This window comes from Leptonotus elevatus, chromosome 1 (genome assembly GCF_054856555.1).
Source record: "Leptonotus elevatus isolate MCC_2025b chromosome 1, RoL_Lele_1.0, whole genome shotgun sequence".
Classification (NCBI taxonomy): domain Eukaryota; kingdom Metazoa; phylum Chordata; class Actinopteri; order Syngnathiformes; family Syngnathidae; genus Leptonotus; species Leptonotus elevatus.
Window position 1 is genome coordinate 9,019,882 of NC_141239.1, and position 15,928 is coordinate 9,035,809.

General features: G+C 39.7%; 1 protein-coding gene across 2 annotated transcripts; it reads left to right on the top strand.

The window, feature by feature from the left end:
* Positions 1–1,136: 1,136 nt before the first annotated feature.
* LOC147180605 (protein APCDD1-like) lies at positions 1,137–13,130 on the top strand. Of its 2 annotated transcripts, XM_086074289.1 has the most exons (6): positions 1,137–1,409; positions 3,537–3,595; positions 5,522–5,699; positions 5,771–6,296; positions 9,032–9,353; positions 10,908–13,130. In XM_086074289.1, the coding sequence occupies exons 3-6, from the start codon at positions 5,608–5,610 to the stop codon at positions 11,348–11,350; spliced, it is 1,383 nt and encodes a 460-aa protein (XP_085930415.1). In that variant the 5' UTR covers positions 1,137–1,409; positions 3,537–3,595; positions 5,522–5,607; the 3' UTR covers positions 11,351–13,130. The 2 variants fall into 2 exon arrangements, with proteins under 2 accessions (XP_085930415.1, XP_085930405.1); XM_086074279.1 differs by lacking the exon at positions 3,537–3,595.
* The last annotated feature ends 2,798 nt before the right edge of the window (positions 13,131–15,928 follow it).

Below are 15,928 nucleotides of genomic sequence, written 5' to 3' on the forward strand. Positions count from 1 at the left end.
GAAGGAATTAGTTTGACCAAATCAGGTTAAAAACGGTGTAATTTTATAATAATAATAATAACAATTAAAAAAGATGTCATCGTAACAGAATACAGACAAATTTTCATTTTGCTAGAAAAAAAAGGTACAATTTCCTGTGAATAAATTTCAGGAAGAAAAAAAAAACCTACTAATTTCACAACAGTAAAACGAATATAATTGTTTTCAAATCGAAATAATAATAATTCATTTGAATGTTTTTCAAAAACGAGTCTGTCATTTCGCATATTTGAGTATGAATACAAAACAGAATGCTCACTATTGCGGTGGTCTCAATTGCGAATAGTGGTACTGGGATCATGTGACCGTCGGAATGCGTGACCCCGGGTTTCAGAGTAGGGTTCGGGTCCCAAAGTAAGGCTTCAAAATAGGGTTAGGTTTTCAAAATAGGGTTTTAAAGTATGTTAAGGGCTTCAAATTAGGGTTTCAGCTTACAGTTGAAAAGTTGGGTTAGGATTTCAAAGTAGCGTGAGGGTTTCAATTTATGGCCGGGGTTTCAAAGTAGGGGTAGTGTTTAGGGTTCTAAAATAGGGTTTCAAAATTAGGGTTAGGACTTCAAAGGAGGGTTTCAAAGTAGGGTTAGAGTTTCAAAATGGGGTTTCAAATCATGGTTAAGGTTTTAAAGTAGGGGTAGGTTTTCAAAATAGGGTTTTAAAAGCGGGTTAGGGTTTCAAACTATGGTTAGGGTTCGGAGAGTAGGATTTTAACTTAGAGTGACAATTACTAAAAGATTGTGTTGTGTAGGAAAGTGTGACCTGACTCTCTTTTCCTTCTGGTCAATTCCAACACCCAAAAGCTTCCTGGTGGGTTCGGATTAGGTTAGGGTTAGGGTTACCTTCACCAGGACACAAACGTGAAGGCCCACAACTCAAGTTCTAATCGTGGGATTCAACCGGCAAAATGTGTGACCTCACTCTGAAAAAAAAAAAAAATTAATCTCATTTAAATACCAGGCAAAAATGGTTTCACCTGAATTATTGGTGGCAACTTTTCATCATCTTTTGACATTTTCACGTGGAGGAAACGCCCACAAGGCTTTCCACGCCCACCAGGAATGCAGGCGGGCTGCAGCTCAACTGGCTCGCTCAGAATTTGCTCCGCTCAGCAAGTCGCTCCGTGCAGCCTTTCCTCTCCACTTGAGAGTTTTCCGCTCAAACATTTTGTGATCCAGCGCCACCATCTTCTTCTTCATCCTCGGAGCCATCATGTGATTATCATTCTTTTTTTCCCCCCCACTCACCTGAGAAAGCAGCAAGCAAGGACGGGGGCTCGTGAAAAGACAGAAAGCAGTTCATCAAGTGTGGGACAAGTTGAAGCCTCTGCACCCGCAATGGAATTGGCTTTAATTCTGATCATTTCCTCCTGCTTAGGTAAAGCAACTCCATGTACAGTATGTGGACAATATGCATATGTGCATGTGTGTGTGCGCGCATGAGGAATTTTAGACCATAAAATTAGGTACACCCAACCTCCTTAATGACATGTATGTGATAGATGGATGGATGGATAGATAGATAGATAGATAGATAGATAGATGGATAATTACAGCCTGTCCCTGAAGGCAACGCCAGCTACAGCTAGCTTGATTGGACAGGCTAATGATTAAATAAAAAAAACTAAATTACTGTAATTCTAATAATAATAATAATGATAATAATAATAATAACACTTGTCTGCTAACTAAAACGTTTAAATCAATGAAAGATGATCATGTAGTAATATTTTGTTTTTAAAACAAAATTAATTACAAGTGGACCACCACATAGACCTAATTTGGAACGCATTTTCTTAGGCAATTATTTAGTTTTTTTTTTTTTACATAATAATAATAATAATAAAAATGATGATGATTATTATTATTATTAATCTTATCATTCATTTTCCAACAATAAATTAATTAGCATTATAAAGGGGGGGGGGTAATTTTTCAAGGAGAAAAAAAACTGGTTCATGTGAAAAAAGTTGGATTATTATTTTTTATTTAAAAAAAATATATATTTTGACTTTTTTTTAGGGTGAGCTTTCAAGTAATTTTGTTTCTTTAATCAGCAAAAATAATTGTAAGTTAACACAATAAACTTGTCATTGTTGATCAGGCACAAGGTCGCCAGCGATGAGACATTGTGAATTCCTTGGAATGCTGTAGAAGTGACAATTTGCAAATGTAATCACCTGCAGAGATTCAACAGAGAAATGCAACTACTGCTGATGCTAGAGCTGTTGTGTCCATTTTGTCTCTCATCCCTTTAGACGTAAAGTGTTGGATATTGATCTTTATGTTATTGTTGGTAATTATTGTGAGAAATCAATAAAGTGATCAGCGAGGTCATAATGATTTGATTTGTTGCAAGGCAGGCACGTGTCATTTTTTTGTCTGCACCTGTTGGCAGGCCGGCCTTAAACAAGTCCATTTATTTGAGGGCTGGTGGGAAAAGGGACGTTTGAAGTCCAAAAAAAAAAAAAAAAAAAAGTCCCCAGGGGCCGTCTGAACGTGAGCAGCAGAGCATTATGGGACTTTTCCACTTGGAGATAAAAGAAGACTTTGTTGTGGGGGGGGGATACTTGAAGAAGAAGCGAGTGTCTTCTGCTCATACTTGACTTGATGACGGACGAGCGGCCAACGAGACGAGTTGATAGCGCGAGGAAGAGCACGCGAAATAGGAGTCGCCATCCATCACTGTTATTAACACACTTTGATGCCAATTCGGCTACTTTGATGCTCGGAGGTCAGCGATGTGATGCCTTCAAGGACACCGCGTGATGGAATTAAAGTGTGGACAAAACAAACTGATCGACTGTCTCTGAAAATAGGATTTTGATGAGCGTAGAACATCAAAACAAATTGATTCTTAATGGTCAGGCTCATCTTTTAACTGTTATTTTACGGGGAAATGTTTGTACTTTTACAAGAATAATACCGTATTTTCAAGTCAAGACAAAGGGATTATTTTAAATCAGACATGAGAATAAAATTTTTATGGGGCATTTTTTTTGTTCTATTTGTAAGGTAAAGTTCTGTTTTAGCTTTTTTCCACAGAAAAAGTTGTAATTTTATGAAAACAACATATTTGGGGAGAATATGTCCCTTCACGGGGAAAAAGACAAATTTGACATCAAAATTTTCTTTTAAAACATTTTTACAAAAGTCTAAATTTTGCAAGGAAAAAAAACCTCATACCTCCGGTTTTTTTTCCTATAGTCCACAACGGTTAGCATTAGCCCTGCTAGCATGTGTCATACGCAGACATTCTGGATTCCATTATAGCATTTTTCCACGTGAAAGCAAACACATATTTGGATGTTTTATGGTGTACAAGCGAGAATTGTTCAAGTCTTTGTCTGGGTTGCAGCGTCTGCGCTTGTCGGGGTCCGTCCGCGCTGACGTTACCTCACCAGTCGGCGGTTTGAGCCAGCTGGCAATGTTGTGTGCGTTTTCAGAGCTGTGGGAGTCTTGCGGGCGCTTTGATTTTATTTTTTTTATTTTTTACATTTTACAGAGCTCGGAGCCCAGTCGACCGATTGTCGTCTTTGCTGGGACGCCAACGACTCCTCTGAAGTCAGAAAAATCAAAGCTACACACTTTTAATCATATCCTCCTACTTAATCAGGCTTCTTCTTTTTTTTTTTTTATCATATTGAACGTCTAATGCATGTTTAACTGTGCAGCCCTTGATACTCCTTATTTTTAATGCTAACATAGCTACCTAGCATCACGGCCCAAGGCTAAGCGTGGGAATGGGGCGCAAACCAGGAAGTCTAAAAAAGGCTAGATCAACTCATTTAGCAAGGACTAGCATGGGTTTTGGGGGCACCTTCCAAGTTGGTAAGACCCTAAAACCTGGCATGAGTAATGCGAGCATGGAGTCACTTAGTGTCACGGTGTCAGAGGGGAGGACGTGACGTGGGTACACAAGAGCTAATGCAACCTTTGGAGATGCTTTGCCAGACCCTAAAACCCAACATTAAAATGCTAACGAGGCCACCAAGCATCACAGTGGAAGGGTAGCGTGGGAAATTGTGGTATGTGTAAGCAGGAAGTTTACTAAAAAGTCTAAACATCATTTAAGAAGGGTTAGCAACATTATTTATTTTTTTTAGTTTCTGAGATCTTAAACCCTGGCGTCTGACCTAAGAAATGTTAGCATGTAGCCACCTAGCATCGTGGCATAAGGAGACCCTAAAACATAACTATTAATGCTAACATGTAGCCGCCTAGCATGAGAACATATGGGTGGGAGCACATGCTTAAAAAAAATCCTATTTGGAGAGCGCTCGCATGTCTTTGGGGGGTACCTTTAAAGTCTGTAACACCCTAAAACTTGCCAATGACTAATGCTAACATGTAACCACCTTGCAACGCAACATAAGGGCATGAACCTGTGACATATTTCCATATAAGAAGGGTTAACATGACTATTAAAACCTGACATTAGAAATGCTAGCAAAAAAGAAAAGATAAAAAGATGAGCTAACATGTAGCCTAGCCACCTAGCATAAAATTAAGGAGTGGAAATATACAACAAAAAGGAAGTCTTGCAAATTTTTCGATTGTCCAATTTATAAATGGTAAACTTGTTCCCCCAAAAAGTTACCTGGCAAGCATCAAATCCTTGAGTTAGGTTACATTTGATCAAACCAAAACCCCCCAAAAAAAGCCTACAGAACCTTTGATTCCATTTCACTTGAGTGGAGCAGGGCTCATCCATCATCTTTATTTCTTTCTATTTGTCCATTTGAGAGCTGCTTTATAGATTCATGCTAGGACAGAAATTTTTAAAATGTCCTTGATTCATCGTTGCTGCTGCTGTCAACTTTTCTTCTTATTCACACTTTGGAACCTTGAACTCTCTAACGGCTCTCTAACAAACAACCCAATCCAAAATGAAACATCAACATTTATGCTGTGAACTCGACTGTAACACTCTACCGCATCCCTAAAACTAAACTTAACCTGTCTAAAACCAAAACAATAATCCTTTAATTAATTCGAACCTAACACTACCTCGTAACTGCAATACTATCCAGATGACTGAGACTTCTTTAACCACAACCCTCACACTAAACTAAGCTATAACTCTTTAGCCCCCCAAATCCTACAACTAAAAGCTAACACAAAAATTATGTCAACGCTATTAGCTAATCCCAATGCTTGACTGTAACCCAACACTGAAGCCACCTAAAATGAATCCCAACCCAATGATTAAAATTACTCCCAACATCAAAAACTCCCGATCTTAGGAACTGTGACAAGAGACGCTAGCCATCAACGAGCTAGCAAGCTTCTGTGGCTCCTCTTGACCAGTGGGCTCGTCCGTAGCGTCACTTCCAAATCTGCATCTCGGAGTGTAAAACTAGCCTAAGTCCCCCTAACCCTTAAACCCTAAACTAAACCTAACCTACCCCCAAAGTCCCCTAAAACGACCCTAACCCTAACACCGAATTCCAACTAAAGCACATCGTGTTATTTTTGTTTGTTGTGCAGGTTTGTCAACATGTTTCTCCGTGGAGGAGCGGTCGCGTCACCTCTCCTTGGAGAAAACCTACGGCCGCTCGGTCAAGGACTCCCACATGTGCCACCACATGTTGAAGCACCTTCACGACGGGGCCCGCATCACCGTGCAGATGCCCCCAAACGTGGAGGGTCACTGGGTGTCTACCAGGTGGGCGTCCCCGCCATTCTTCCGCGGTCTTCTCCCGCGTCTCGGCTCTGAAAACGTTTGTTCCCTTTCAGCTGTGAGGTGAGACCCGGTCCGGAGTTCCTGACGCGTTCCTACCGCTTTCTCGCCAACAACACCTTCCAGGCGCACCAGTTTTACTACGAGGACAACCACTGCACCAAGCCCACCTACACCCTGCTGGTGCGGGGACGCTTGCGCCTGCGCCAGGCCTCCTGGATCGTCCGGGGCGGCACCGAGGCCGAGTACCACCTCCACCGGGTCCAGATCACGTGCCACGGGGCCGGAGTGGCCGAGGAGCTGAGCCAGAGGTTGAACCGGAGCTGCAAGGGAGCGGCGAGGGGCCCCTGGGAGGCCGACGTCCCCTACGAGCTGTGGAGCGAGGAGGGCGGCTACAACTGCTCCAGGGAGCTCAACTTCGCCATGCACGAGCTGCAGCTGCTGCGGGTGGAGAAGCAGTACATGCACCACAACCCGGACCACCTGGTGGAGGAGCTCTTCCTCGGGGACGTCCACACGGACAGCGCGCAGAGGCTCTACTACAAACCTTCCAGCTACCAGATGCCCCTGCAGAACGCCAAGGTCAGTCGCACACTTTGGTTGTTTTTCATGTCGTGATTTGAGTGACTTTGTTTTGGTGCTCGCCTTCCATTTTTTTTGTGATGATGTTTTGGATGTTTTGTGACTGTTTTCTATACTGGTACGGTTTCCTTCATTTTTCAGTGACTTTATTTCGTTTTTGTTGACTTTATTTTCATGTTGTTTCATTTAGTTTTCAAATTTCTTTTTGTTGTTGTGATTTTGCAGTTGATGTGGCCTTCCAGTCTAGGCTTTGTTTTTAAATGTTTTGTGGCTGTTTTTATGGTGCCTTCTTTTTTTGAGATTCTTCATTCTGCTGTACTTTTAACATCATTTTGTCCAAACTTAATTTGTTGATGTTTTGTGGCTGTTTTTTTATTATCTTAAAATCCCCACAAAAAAAGAATGTGAAAGCAGGAGACATCAAAACAAGCCTTCGCCCAAAATTTTTAAATACATTTTTTTAAAAGGCACTCTAACTGAAAGAAAAAAAAGAAAAAAGAAAAAAGAGAAAAGAGAAAATAAAAAAAGAGAAAAAAATAAGAAGAAAAGAGAAAGAAAGACAAAAAAGGAAAGAAAAGAAAGACAAAAAGACAGAAAAAAAGAAAATACCCCAAAAAGAGAATTTTCTTTTTCTTCTCTTCATCTGGGGGATTTTGTTTGACTTTGCTTTGGATCAGGTGTGCCCATGCCTGGGTCTTTGAGAGCCCATATTTTTCTTATCTTCCTCATCCAACACACCTGAATCAGATAATCAGGATCGTTATCAAGCTTCTGCAGAGCTTGCTGAGGAGTGGATCATTTGATTCAAGTGTGTTGGAGGAGGGAAACATGAAAAACAGGCTGTATAGGGGCTGTCGAGGATTGGACTTGGGCACCCCTGCTTTGGAAGTTACCTTCCATTTTTGTGACTTTTTTTTTTATGAGTTGTTTTCTTCAATTTTATTTATTTAATTATTTCCCTGTTTGATTAATTTTTTACTTTTTTTGGACTTCATTTTTGAAAAAGTTGTATTAATTTTTATTTTGTCTATGATTTCGCTGTTATGTTTTCACTGTAATTATTATTATTTATTTATTTTGTTTCTGATGCTAAAATCCACCAAAAAGGAAGGTAGGAATTTTTATATAATAAAATATTTTGATGTTGTTTCCTTTATTTTTCAGTAATATTCTTTTTATATGCTGTTTAACTTGTGACCTTCATTTTTGTGATCTGGTTTTCAGGTTTCTTTCATGTATTTGTTTTTACAAGTTTAATTTTGACGTTGTTTTTTTTTTATTAAGCTTTTAATGTCATAACCTTTTTTTGTGACTTTTGTTTTAAATGTTTATTTTTTGTGGTCAGCGTTTACATAGCCAATACGGTCGTCAGGCTTCGGCAAGGCTGGAATTTGCCGTCCACCACACATGAGAAGAAGCGCACTCGACAACGTTGGCTCCCCCTCAAATATGGCGGGAATCCCCCCCCCCAGAGGTGCAACCCTGCCAAAATGGGATCCACTGTGGCCTCGCTGCCACTTTATTTGCTCGTTCGGAACGTAAAACAACATGTTCACCGCAAAGTGATGCTGAAATGCTTGCTTTGTTCTCTTAAACAAATGTGAATACTTTATGGTTGTTTGAATTGCAACAACATTTGCAAACATTTGTTCCTTGTTTTCAAGAACAACAAAACTTGCTTTTGCCCCCCCCCCGATTCTGATTTTCAACATCTGACAAAACACACTCTCGAAGTAGAATGCCTTATAATTTAGTGTTGCTTTGAGATACAAATTGAATTTGTTCCATGGCCATGCTCGTAACACAAAACAATTGCATCTCAAATCACCTCTCCCCATTGAAATGAATGGTAATCCATGAATCGGTTCCAGCCTCCCTGGAAAATGTGGAATTCATTCCATAAAAGGGAAACGAATATTATTTTACTTTATAAAATAACATATGCAATGTAAAGAATCTATGTTTGTGCATCATAACAAATTAATTGCGGTTGCTTCTGATGTGGTGGGGCACTATAATACAAGCGTGATATAAATTACTTTAAACTTTAAAAAATATAATACAGGAAGTCACTCAGTAACTACTGTAATATCAGTCATTTTGTCGCAGAGGATAAACAATATACGTAACCTCCATCACTTTTTTCAGCAATTTTTCTATTTTTGCTACAGTTTTATAACTCCGCTTTCTTCTGCCTGCGTTTTATTTTGGGTGTAATTCCGCTGTCAGCCATTTACACTGTGTCAATTTGAAAGAAGAGTGAAAACAGGAAGTAGGCATATTTCGAGACCAGCCTTGATTTTGCTGAAAGATATTGAATGTTAAATGGTCTTCAATCCTGTTTTTTACTCCTACAGAAAGTGACGGCTTTAGATTCACTTTATAAAGTACATCTTTGGCTATGATTATGGGTATGATTTTGAAAAGATAAGTTTGTTAATTTGGGGAAAATTGTCATTTGTTTACTGGAAACGGGGGGATCAGTATGCTGCTTGGACAATATTTTTGTCTTAGCCATGAATCTTGCACTCTCTTAATATATTATGTATTTAAATGTGTTTGTATTATTCTAAAAAAACAAAACAATTTAAGACCTTTTTTTTTATATATAAATAAAAAGTGCCATAACTGCTATAAAAAAGATGACTATGTAGTATTTAAATAGGTTATTTCTATATTGCGGATTTGACTTATTATAAGACGTAATTCTAAATTTGGAGCTGTTGTTTTTCCAGAACCACGCGCACGGCTGCATCGCCTGCCGCATCATCTACCGCTCGGACGAGTTTCACCCGCCCATCCTGCCGCCGCGCGCCGACCTGGCGGTGGGCCTGTACGGCCAGTGGGCGAGCCAGCGGTGCGAGGTGCGCCCGGAGGTGCTCTTCCTCACCCGTCACTTCCTGTTCCACGACAACAACCACACGTGGGAGGGCTACTACTACCACTTCTCCGACCCCGTGTGCAAGCACCCCACCTTCACCATCTACGCCCGCGGCCGCTACTCGCGCGGCTTGCACTCCACGCACGTCATGGGCGGCACCGACTTCGTCTTCAAAGGTGATGTTTTTTGCTTTTCATCTCTATTGGTTACAAAACACGTAAACGCGGAATATTTGCCGTGACGGTAGGGTCGAGGTCAGAGTCCAAGGTCAAGCTTACAGCAAGGTCAAATATGTCAAACACTAACTACCTGATTTTTTTTTTCTCACACTTTTTATCTAATTCCCTTCAAATTTGGGGGATGTATAAGCAGGTAGACAACCGGCCATTTACCTTTTTGTTAGCGTTTAATAGAGCCAAAATCAAAGTTTACCAGTAAAAAGGTCAAAAATAGATTTTTCTACAAAGCACATTAAGTCATACCTCATATGAAAGATCTTGATAAGTGTTATCCAGAATGTGTCAATAAGACCCTATATGATGACGGAATATCAAATAAAGCATAATTCACAAAGTAAATATTTTGGATTCAGAACTGCACAATTTGTCAAAAATAGAAATGCTTTAAAGCACATTGAGTCATACCTCAAATTAAAGGTCTTTATGAGTTCTATCCAATAATTTTGTTAGCGAGACATAATATGATGAAGTGTTAAGCATGGCAGTACAGGTGACCCCAGAGAACGGTTTTTTTTTCCTAACGACTTGGCAAGTAGCACTTTCATTCAGAGTGTGCGCTTTAATAAAGGTCTTAATGAGGAGTCCTATCCCGATCTGTATTTATTTCGTTAATATGAGCTAATATGACATACTAAACAGAAAAGCATGAAACTCAGAAAACACATATTTACCTTGTAAATTATTTGACTATCAGTTAAAAAAATATATCAATTGTTACAAAGCACATTGAGTTGTACCTCAAATTTACCGCCATTGATGGCTATAGATGTCAAATTTTTTTTTTAACTATTTCTATTAGTTTAACATTTTCCTCACTTTTGTTAACAAGAGTATGAAAACCTAATTTTTTTTTAAAATTGTATTAGAACCGATATTAAAATTTGTGATCAATTGTGAGTTAACTCGTGAAGACATGCGATTAATTACGATTCAAAATGGTCATCGCCTGACGCCCCTAATTTATGTTTTTATAAAAATAAAAAAAAGAAGATTATTACAAATCGGAAAAAAATAATTACAATTATTTTTATTTTAAAGAAAAGATTATTGAAAATTAGGGGTGTCAGGTGATTAAATTTTGTAATCGTAATTAATCGCATGACTTCACGAGTTAACTCACGATTAATCACAAATTTGATATCTGTTCTAAATGTAAAAAAAAAATTCTAGGTTTTTATACTCTTGTTAACAAAAGCGGAAAAAAATGTTAAACTAATAGAAATAGTTCAAATGAATTTTTGACGTCTATAGCCGTCAATGGCAGTGAATGAGTTAAAGGTCTTGATGAGTCCTTTCCGGATCTGTAATTACTTTGTCAGTCGCGGCCTCATATGACACAATAACCCCAAATCATAATTTAAAAAAAACATCTCAAATCAGCACAGTATCACTCAAGATTCCCCTCCAAACTTCAACATATAGTAAATAAACATGTCTAACCTCGTTAGATCACAGCCCTTACATCATCTCGCCATCTCCTCCCTCCCGTAGTGAACCACATGAGAGTGACGCCCATGGACTTCGCCACCACCTCGCTGCTCAACGTGTTCAACGGCGACGAGTGCGGCGCCGAGCGGTCGTGGCAGCTGGGCGTGGAGCAGGACGTGACGGCCACCAACGGCTGCGTGGCCCTGGGGATCCGCCTGCCGCACACCGAGTACGAGCTCTTCCGCATGGAGCGCGACGCCAGCGGGCGCTACCTGCTCTTCAACGGCCAGCGGCCCAGCGACGGCTCCAGCCCGGACCACCCGGACAAGCGGGCCACGTCCTACCAGCTGCCGCTGGTGCGCTGCTCGGCCAGCAGCCAGCCAACGGGACGCCAGCTGGGCTGGGACGACACGCCCCTGCGGCTCCGTAATGGCGGCGGGGGATGCCGCCGAGCCGGTCTCGTGGCGGTGCTCTTGCCGATTTTAGTCATGACTTTGTCGCTTTAGACTCACAATGGAGACTTTGGAGAAGCAACTGAAGTCGCCTTTAGGAGGTCGTCGGACCCCAAAGTGGTACAATTGTGCCTAAAGGGCCACAAAATGGCTTCCGTGGATTGCTGGCTGAAGGAGGGAAAACAAGCCAGGAGGCAAAGTCTTGTCCCTATAATAAAAAAAAAAACAACAACTGCACTTTAGGCGGAAAGAACCACAGATGGACTCTGATGTACCGTATATATAATGTGATACGTACATTCACCGGGTAGCCATTTTACTATCAGGAGTCATATTACAGTATACGGCACACACGGGTGTGATTGCATACATTCCTGATTTGGGAATACAGTATATCTGGATATGCATCCCCTTGGGGTATCAAAATGGCCCGCCATTGGTTGGGGGACACCGCTCTCGTGGGCCCGTATATGGCTCACGTGCCGGATGTTGCCCACCATCGGTTTCACTCTCCATAAAGATCCTGTTCCTTAATTATTATTATTATTATTATTTTAAAGAAACATAAAAGTCACATTATATGTTCAGTCATAAACACACGAAATTGCACCTACTGTAACTCTATTACGACGGCATATTAGGGCCACGTATAAAAAAAAAACATTTAGAGGGTGGGGGCAATATAAGGAAAAAAAAACTCACAAATATGCCACTTTACAAATTGGCAAACTTGCAAGAAAAAAACACACGTAACGTAGCTATAGTCTAATGTGAGGATTCGTTGGTGGTTAATGGGACACTGTTTATAAAATGAAAAGGCAGGATGGACACGGATTTATTCTTAATTTAAACTTTACTCGTCATTCATCGCAGCTAGAGCGACAACACTTCCTTATCCCCTATCAGCTGACTAAACACTGACCAATCAGATGCTAGCATACTTTAGGTAAAAGCAAGTGAATGACGGAGAGCAGTAGATTCGACGCAACAACTTAGATACTTGTACAAATTTTTTTTACCAAAATGTATGAATGTGTAAATAATAATTCTGGAAACATAAATGTACAAGTAAACATACATTTTAACAAATTAACTTAAATTCTTGATCCCTGGGATGTAGTTAACACTTCAAAGAGTGAATGCATTAAAGCTTAATGGTTTATCTATGCTGAAGCAATTACTATCTCCTTATTTGAAAACCCGACCGAAAAGTATTGGCACAAACATTGAAGTAGCATGCTTCATGCAGGTTTTTTTCCTCGCGATTTTATTTTTTGGGGGGGAATATTGCCCCGCCTTCTAAAAAAGATATATTTATACGAGGCCCTAATACGACATCATACTCTATTATCAAGACAGCAGGGTAATGAAAATACTGGAACAATCTTTTTTTTTTCCATTGATGGACTCATCCAAGAATGAGCTATTAGATGAGATTTTCATTTCATTTTTAATCGGTCATTTTACATCCTGATAAAGTGGGATGGACACAAACCAATCATTTTCTTCCTCCTGGGAAAAGTCAGCAAAGGCCTGATTGTTGGACGTCCATGTGGAATGTGTCAGGAATGATTACTCTTCAAAAAAAAAAAAAAAAGATCAGGCTGACAATCGCAAATGTTAAAAACCTGCTCAATAATAACAAGGGCAAACACTTTGACTGACTGTGACTTATGACATTTTTCCGTTTTGACATCACAATCTACAATCAGGAAGTTTACTGGAGCTCACGCAGTTGCAATAGACGAGCAATCGGTTGGAATGTGTTGAGTGTTTGTGTAACTTGTCTCACGAGTCTTTCGCCACAATAAAAAATGTTTCACACAATGCGATCTTTCATAAACCCAGAAAAACCACATACTGTACTTACAGATATGCACAGATGTTATCCGAATGTTTACGGAAAAAAAGAAGCTGGCGGCACAAGTGCAGTAAGATGGCAAGAAAAGACCTTTAAAAAAAGATATATTTCCACAGAAAAACAAAACGACATCAGGACATATTTTGTTCGATTTACTGCCACTTATTTGTTAGTTGTTACTTTTATATTCCGTTCACATTACAATCCACCGAGTCAAATGACTTGAGAGTGGTCCGCTTTCCCACACATGTGAAAATGATCGGTTGTTATTGAACACTTAATTCGCCCCCAACCAGTTTTGGACCCTGTTATCAGGAAGAATCCACTCGTAATGCACCTCGGACCAAAAGATAATCTCATAGGACAAGCCTATAAAATGTTGCATATGCTGCTTTAAGAAGTAGGCCTCTGCTTTGAAGTTTGACACCAGAATGGCTTGCGTGTTAATAATCTTGGCCAGCAGATGGCGGTAAACGTCATAGTTGGACGCGAAATGTTGCCATTGTTTTATGTTTTAAAGATTTGTGCTTGCCAATGATGGGAAGTGACAGCAACCAAAGAAGATGAATTGATTGTTCAAAAAAAAAAAATCCACTAGGTGATGGTTATCGCGTTTGTAGGAACCAAATGGAACACAATGTGCCCCTGGTTGAAACCAAAGTAGTTTAAATTTCATGCCCCATAGGAAAGAATATAAAACTAAATCAGTTTATTGGTCATAAACATGACAACTGTAACTGAAGTGTAAAATTAAGTTTACCACTAAACGCTAAAAAGAAGAAAACAGTTCAAATGTGCTGTTCAGCACCGCCACCTGGCGGTCGATGAGGGACAAAATAGAACTACTCACCCTTGTAAAAATAAAAAAATAAAAAAGTCTGACCAGAGCCGTATATGTGGGCTGTGTCCGAATGTCCATCCTTGTCCCCTAACCCCTCATTCGCTACATAGCAACTCACTATATAGTGGCTTAATATGAAGTGCCCTCATTCTGTTTGGCGATTCGGACAGCCAGCTCACTACTTTCTCCTCGTCACATATCACGTGACCACCGTAACTGTACGACGTACCGGCGCATAAATCTCCGACTATTTGTGAATGAAAATGTTTTAAAAATGTACTCTAGTTCCTTTGTTGTAAATTATTTAAAAAAATGTTTTAACAAAAATGCATTATTTATTTCTATTGTGTATATTAATGCAGCGCTTTGATTCGTGCCATGTATTTTTTCATTCTCGCAATGAATTGTGGTCTATATCAACCCGGATGAGTAAACGTCGATGTTCACTACTTTTCAGAATGCATTGTGGGTAATTTTGAGTGCCCTACATTTTCGTTCCCTGGACATTCGGACACCACTACAAAATGGCGTGACTTCTCACAGTAGGGCACTATATAGGGAGTAGGGTGCACAAACTGCACATTCGGACACAGCCAGAGGTTTTCCAACTCTGTTTCAACAGGGTAAAAAGATGGCGTCCTTATGTCATGTGACCAGCAGTTGACCAATCACAGCGTAAAACTCTCTCAAACTCGGCTGAGTCTTACAGGGCGGTACTGCCATCTAGTGGCGTTTTATAGATACTGCTGGAATAATAAATAAATAAAAAAACTGTGTTAAAATAGGTGTTTTACTACTGTGTATAAATATTTCCAACCCACAAAGTCTACCAAAGTGTGTTTTGACCATTTTTATTAAGGTAAGTAATAATGTAAGATTGTCAAAATGTATTTTACCATAATGCGATCTTGATATGTGTGCGGTTTTGAATTTGAGATTTATCCAAATATCCTTCTTAAATTATCTATTTTAATTTCCCAGCAGGCCAAAAGTTGAATGCAACCCCCCCCCCCCAAAAAAAAAAGTTGAAAGTACAGAAGACGCAAGAACGTCGTTTTTGTTTTGAGATGGAGCCATCCTACCTAAGCACATAAGTGAATATCGCCATGGAGTCCCGACACAGGCTAATGTTTGTAATTCATTCATCAAAACATTTCGTGTACCACTCCAAGGACTGTTGATCTAAACCTTCCGCATTCTAGGGATGGGCGATACCGGTGATTTTAGATTCGATCAGAAACAACGTAATAATGGGACCAAATTTCGCCATACTGATCTGATATTGATTCCGGAAGTGTTTTATTTTTTTATTTTACAATACACAAAGCGGGAAAATAAAAAAACATCTGCGCTGCCGCTGTGCTCATAAGAATGAGAGCGCAAACACATCTTCAGTTGCACTACCTCAAACTATTGAGTTACCAATTCTATGTCACCTTGTCAACAGTGGCGTGCAGTGCCCACGGTGGGCCTTGGCCTTCACCCAGATATATATACAATAAAAAATTAAATAAAAACTTAATACTAGATAGTTGTGATTTTACAGTCAACCACACTCACCATCATCAGTTGATGCAGACGATACCGCCGCCATGCTTCCAAATGTTTGTGTTGGTGAGAAGGGCGAAGGAAAAGTATGCTTGACACGGGTTTGGGACGTAAGAGTGGGCGGGGTCAGACGCCGGTGCAATGCTTACATTCATGCACAAGGCGGAATAAAAAATTAGCTTGTATGTACAATATATATATATATATATATATATATATATATATATATATATATATATATATATATATATATATATATATATATATATATATATATATATATATTAATTTTTTTTTAAGAGATAAAGAAAATATAATAAATGAATTGCAAGTATTGATACTTGGGGGTCGATACTTAAAACTGAACACGCTGGATTGAAAT

What these genes read in the sequence shown, in the direction of transcription:
- LOC147180605 (XM_086074279.1), top strand. Translation starts at nt 1,370, where the DNA reads ATGGAATTGGCTTTAATTCTGATCATTTCCTCCTGCTTAG. An exon ending in TGCCCCTGCAGAACGCCAAG is followed by an intron (nt 6,297 to 9,031) that starts GTCAGTCGCACA and finishes TTGTTTTTCCAG; the next exon opens with AACCACGCGCACGGCTGCAT. An exon ending in CACCGACTTCGTCTTCAAAG is followed by an intron (nt 9,354 to 10,907) that starts GTGATGTTTTTT and finishes TCCCTCCCGTAG; the next exon opens with TGAACCACATGAGAGTGACG.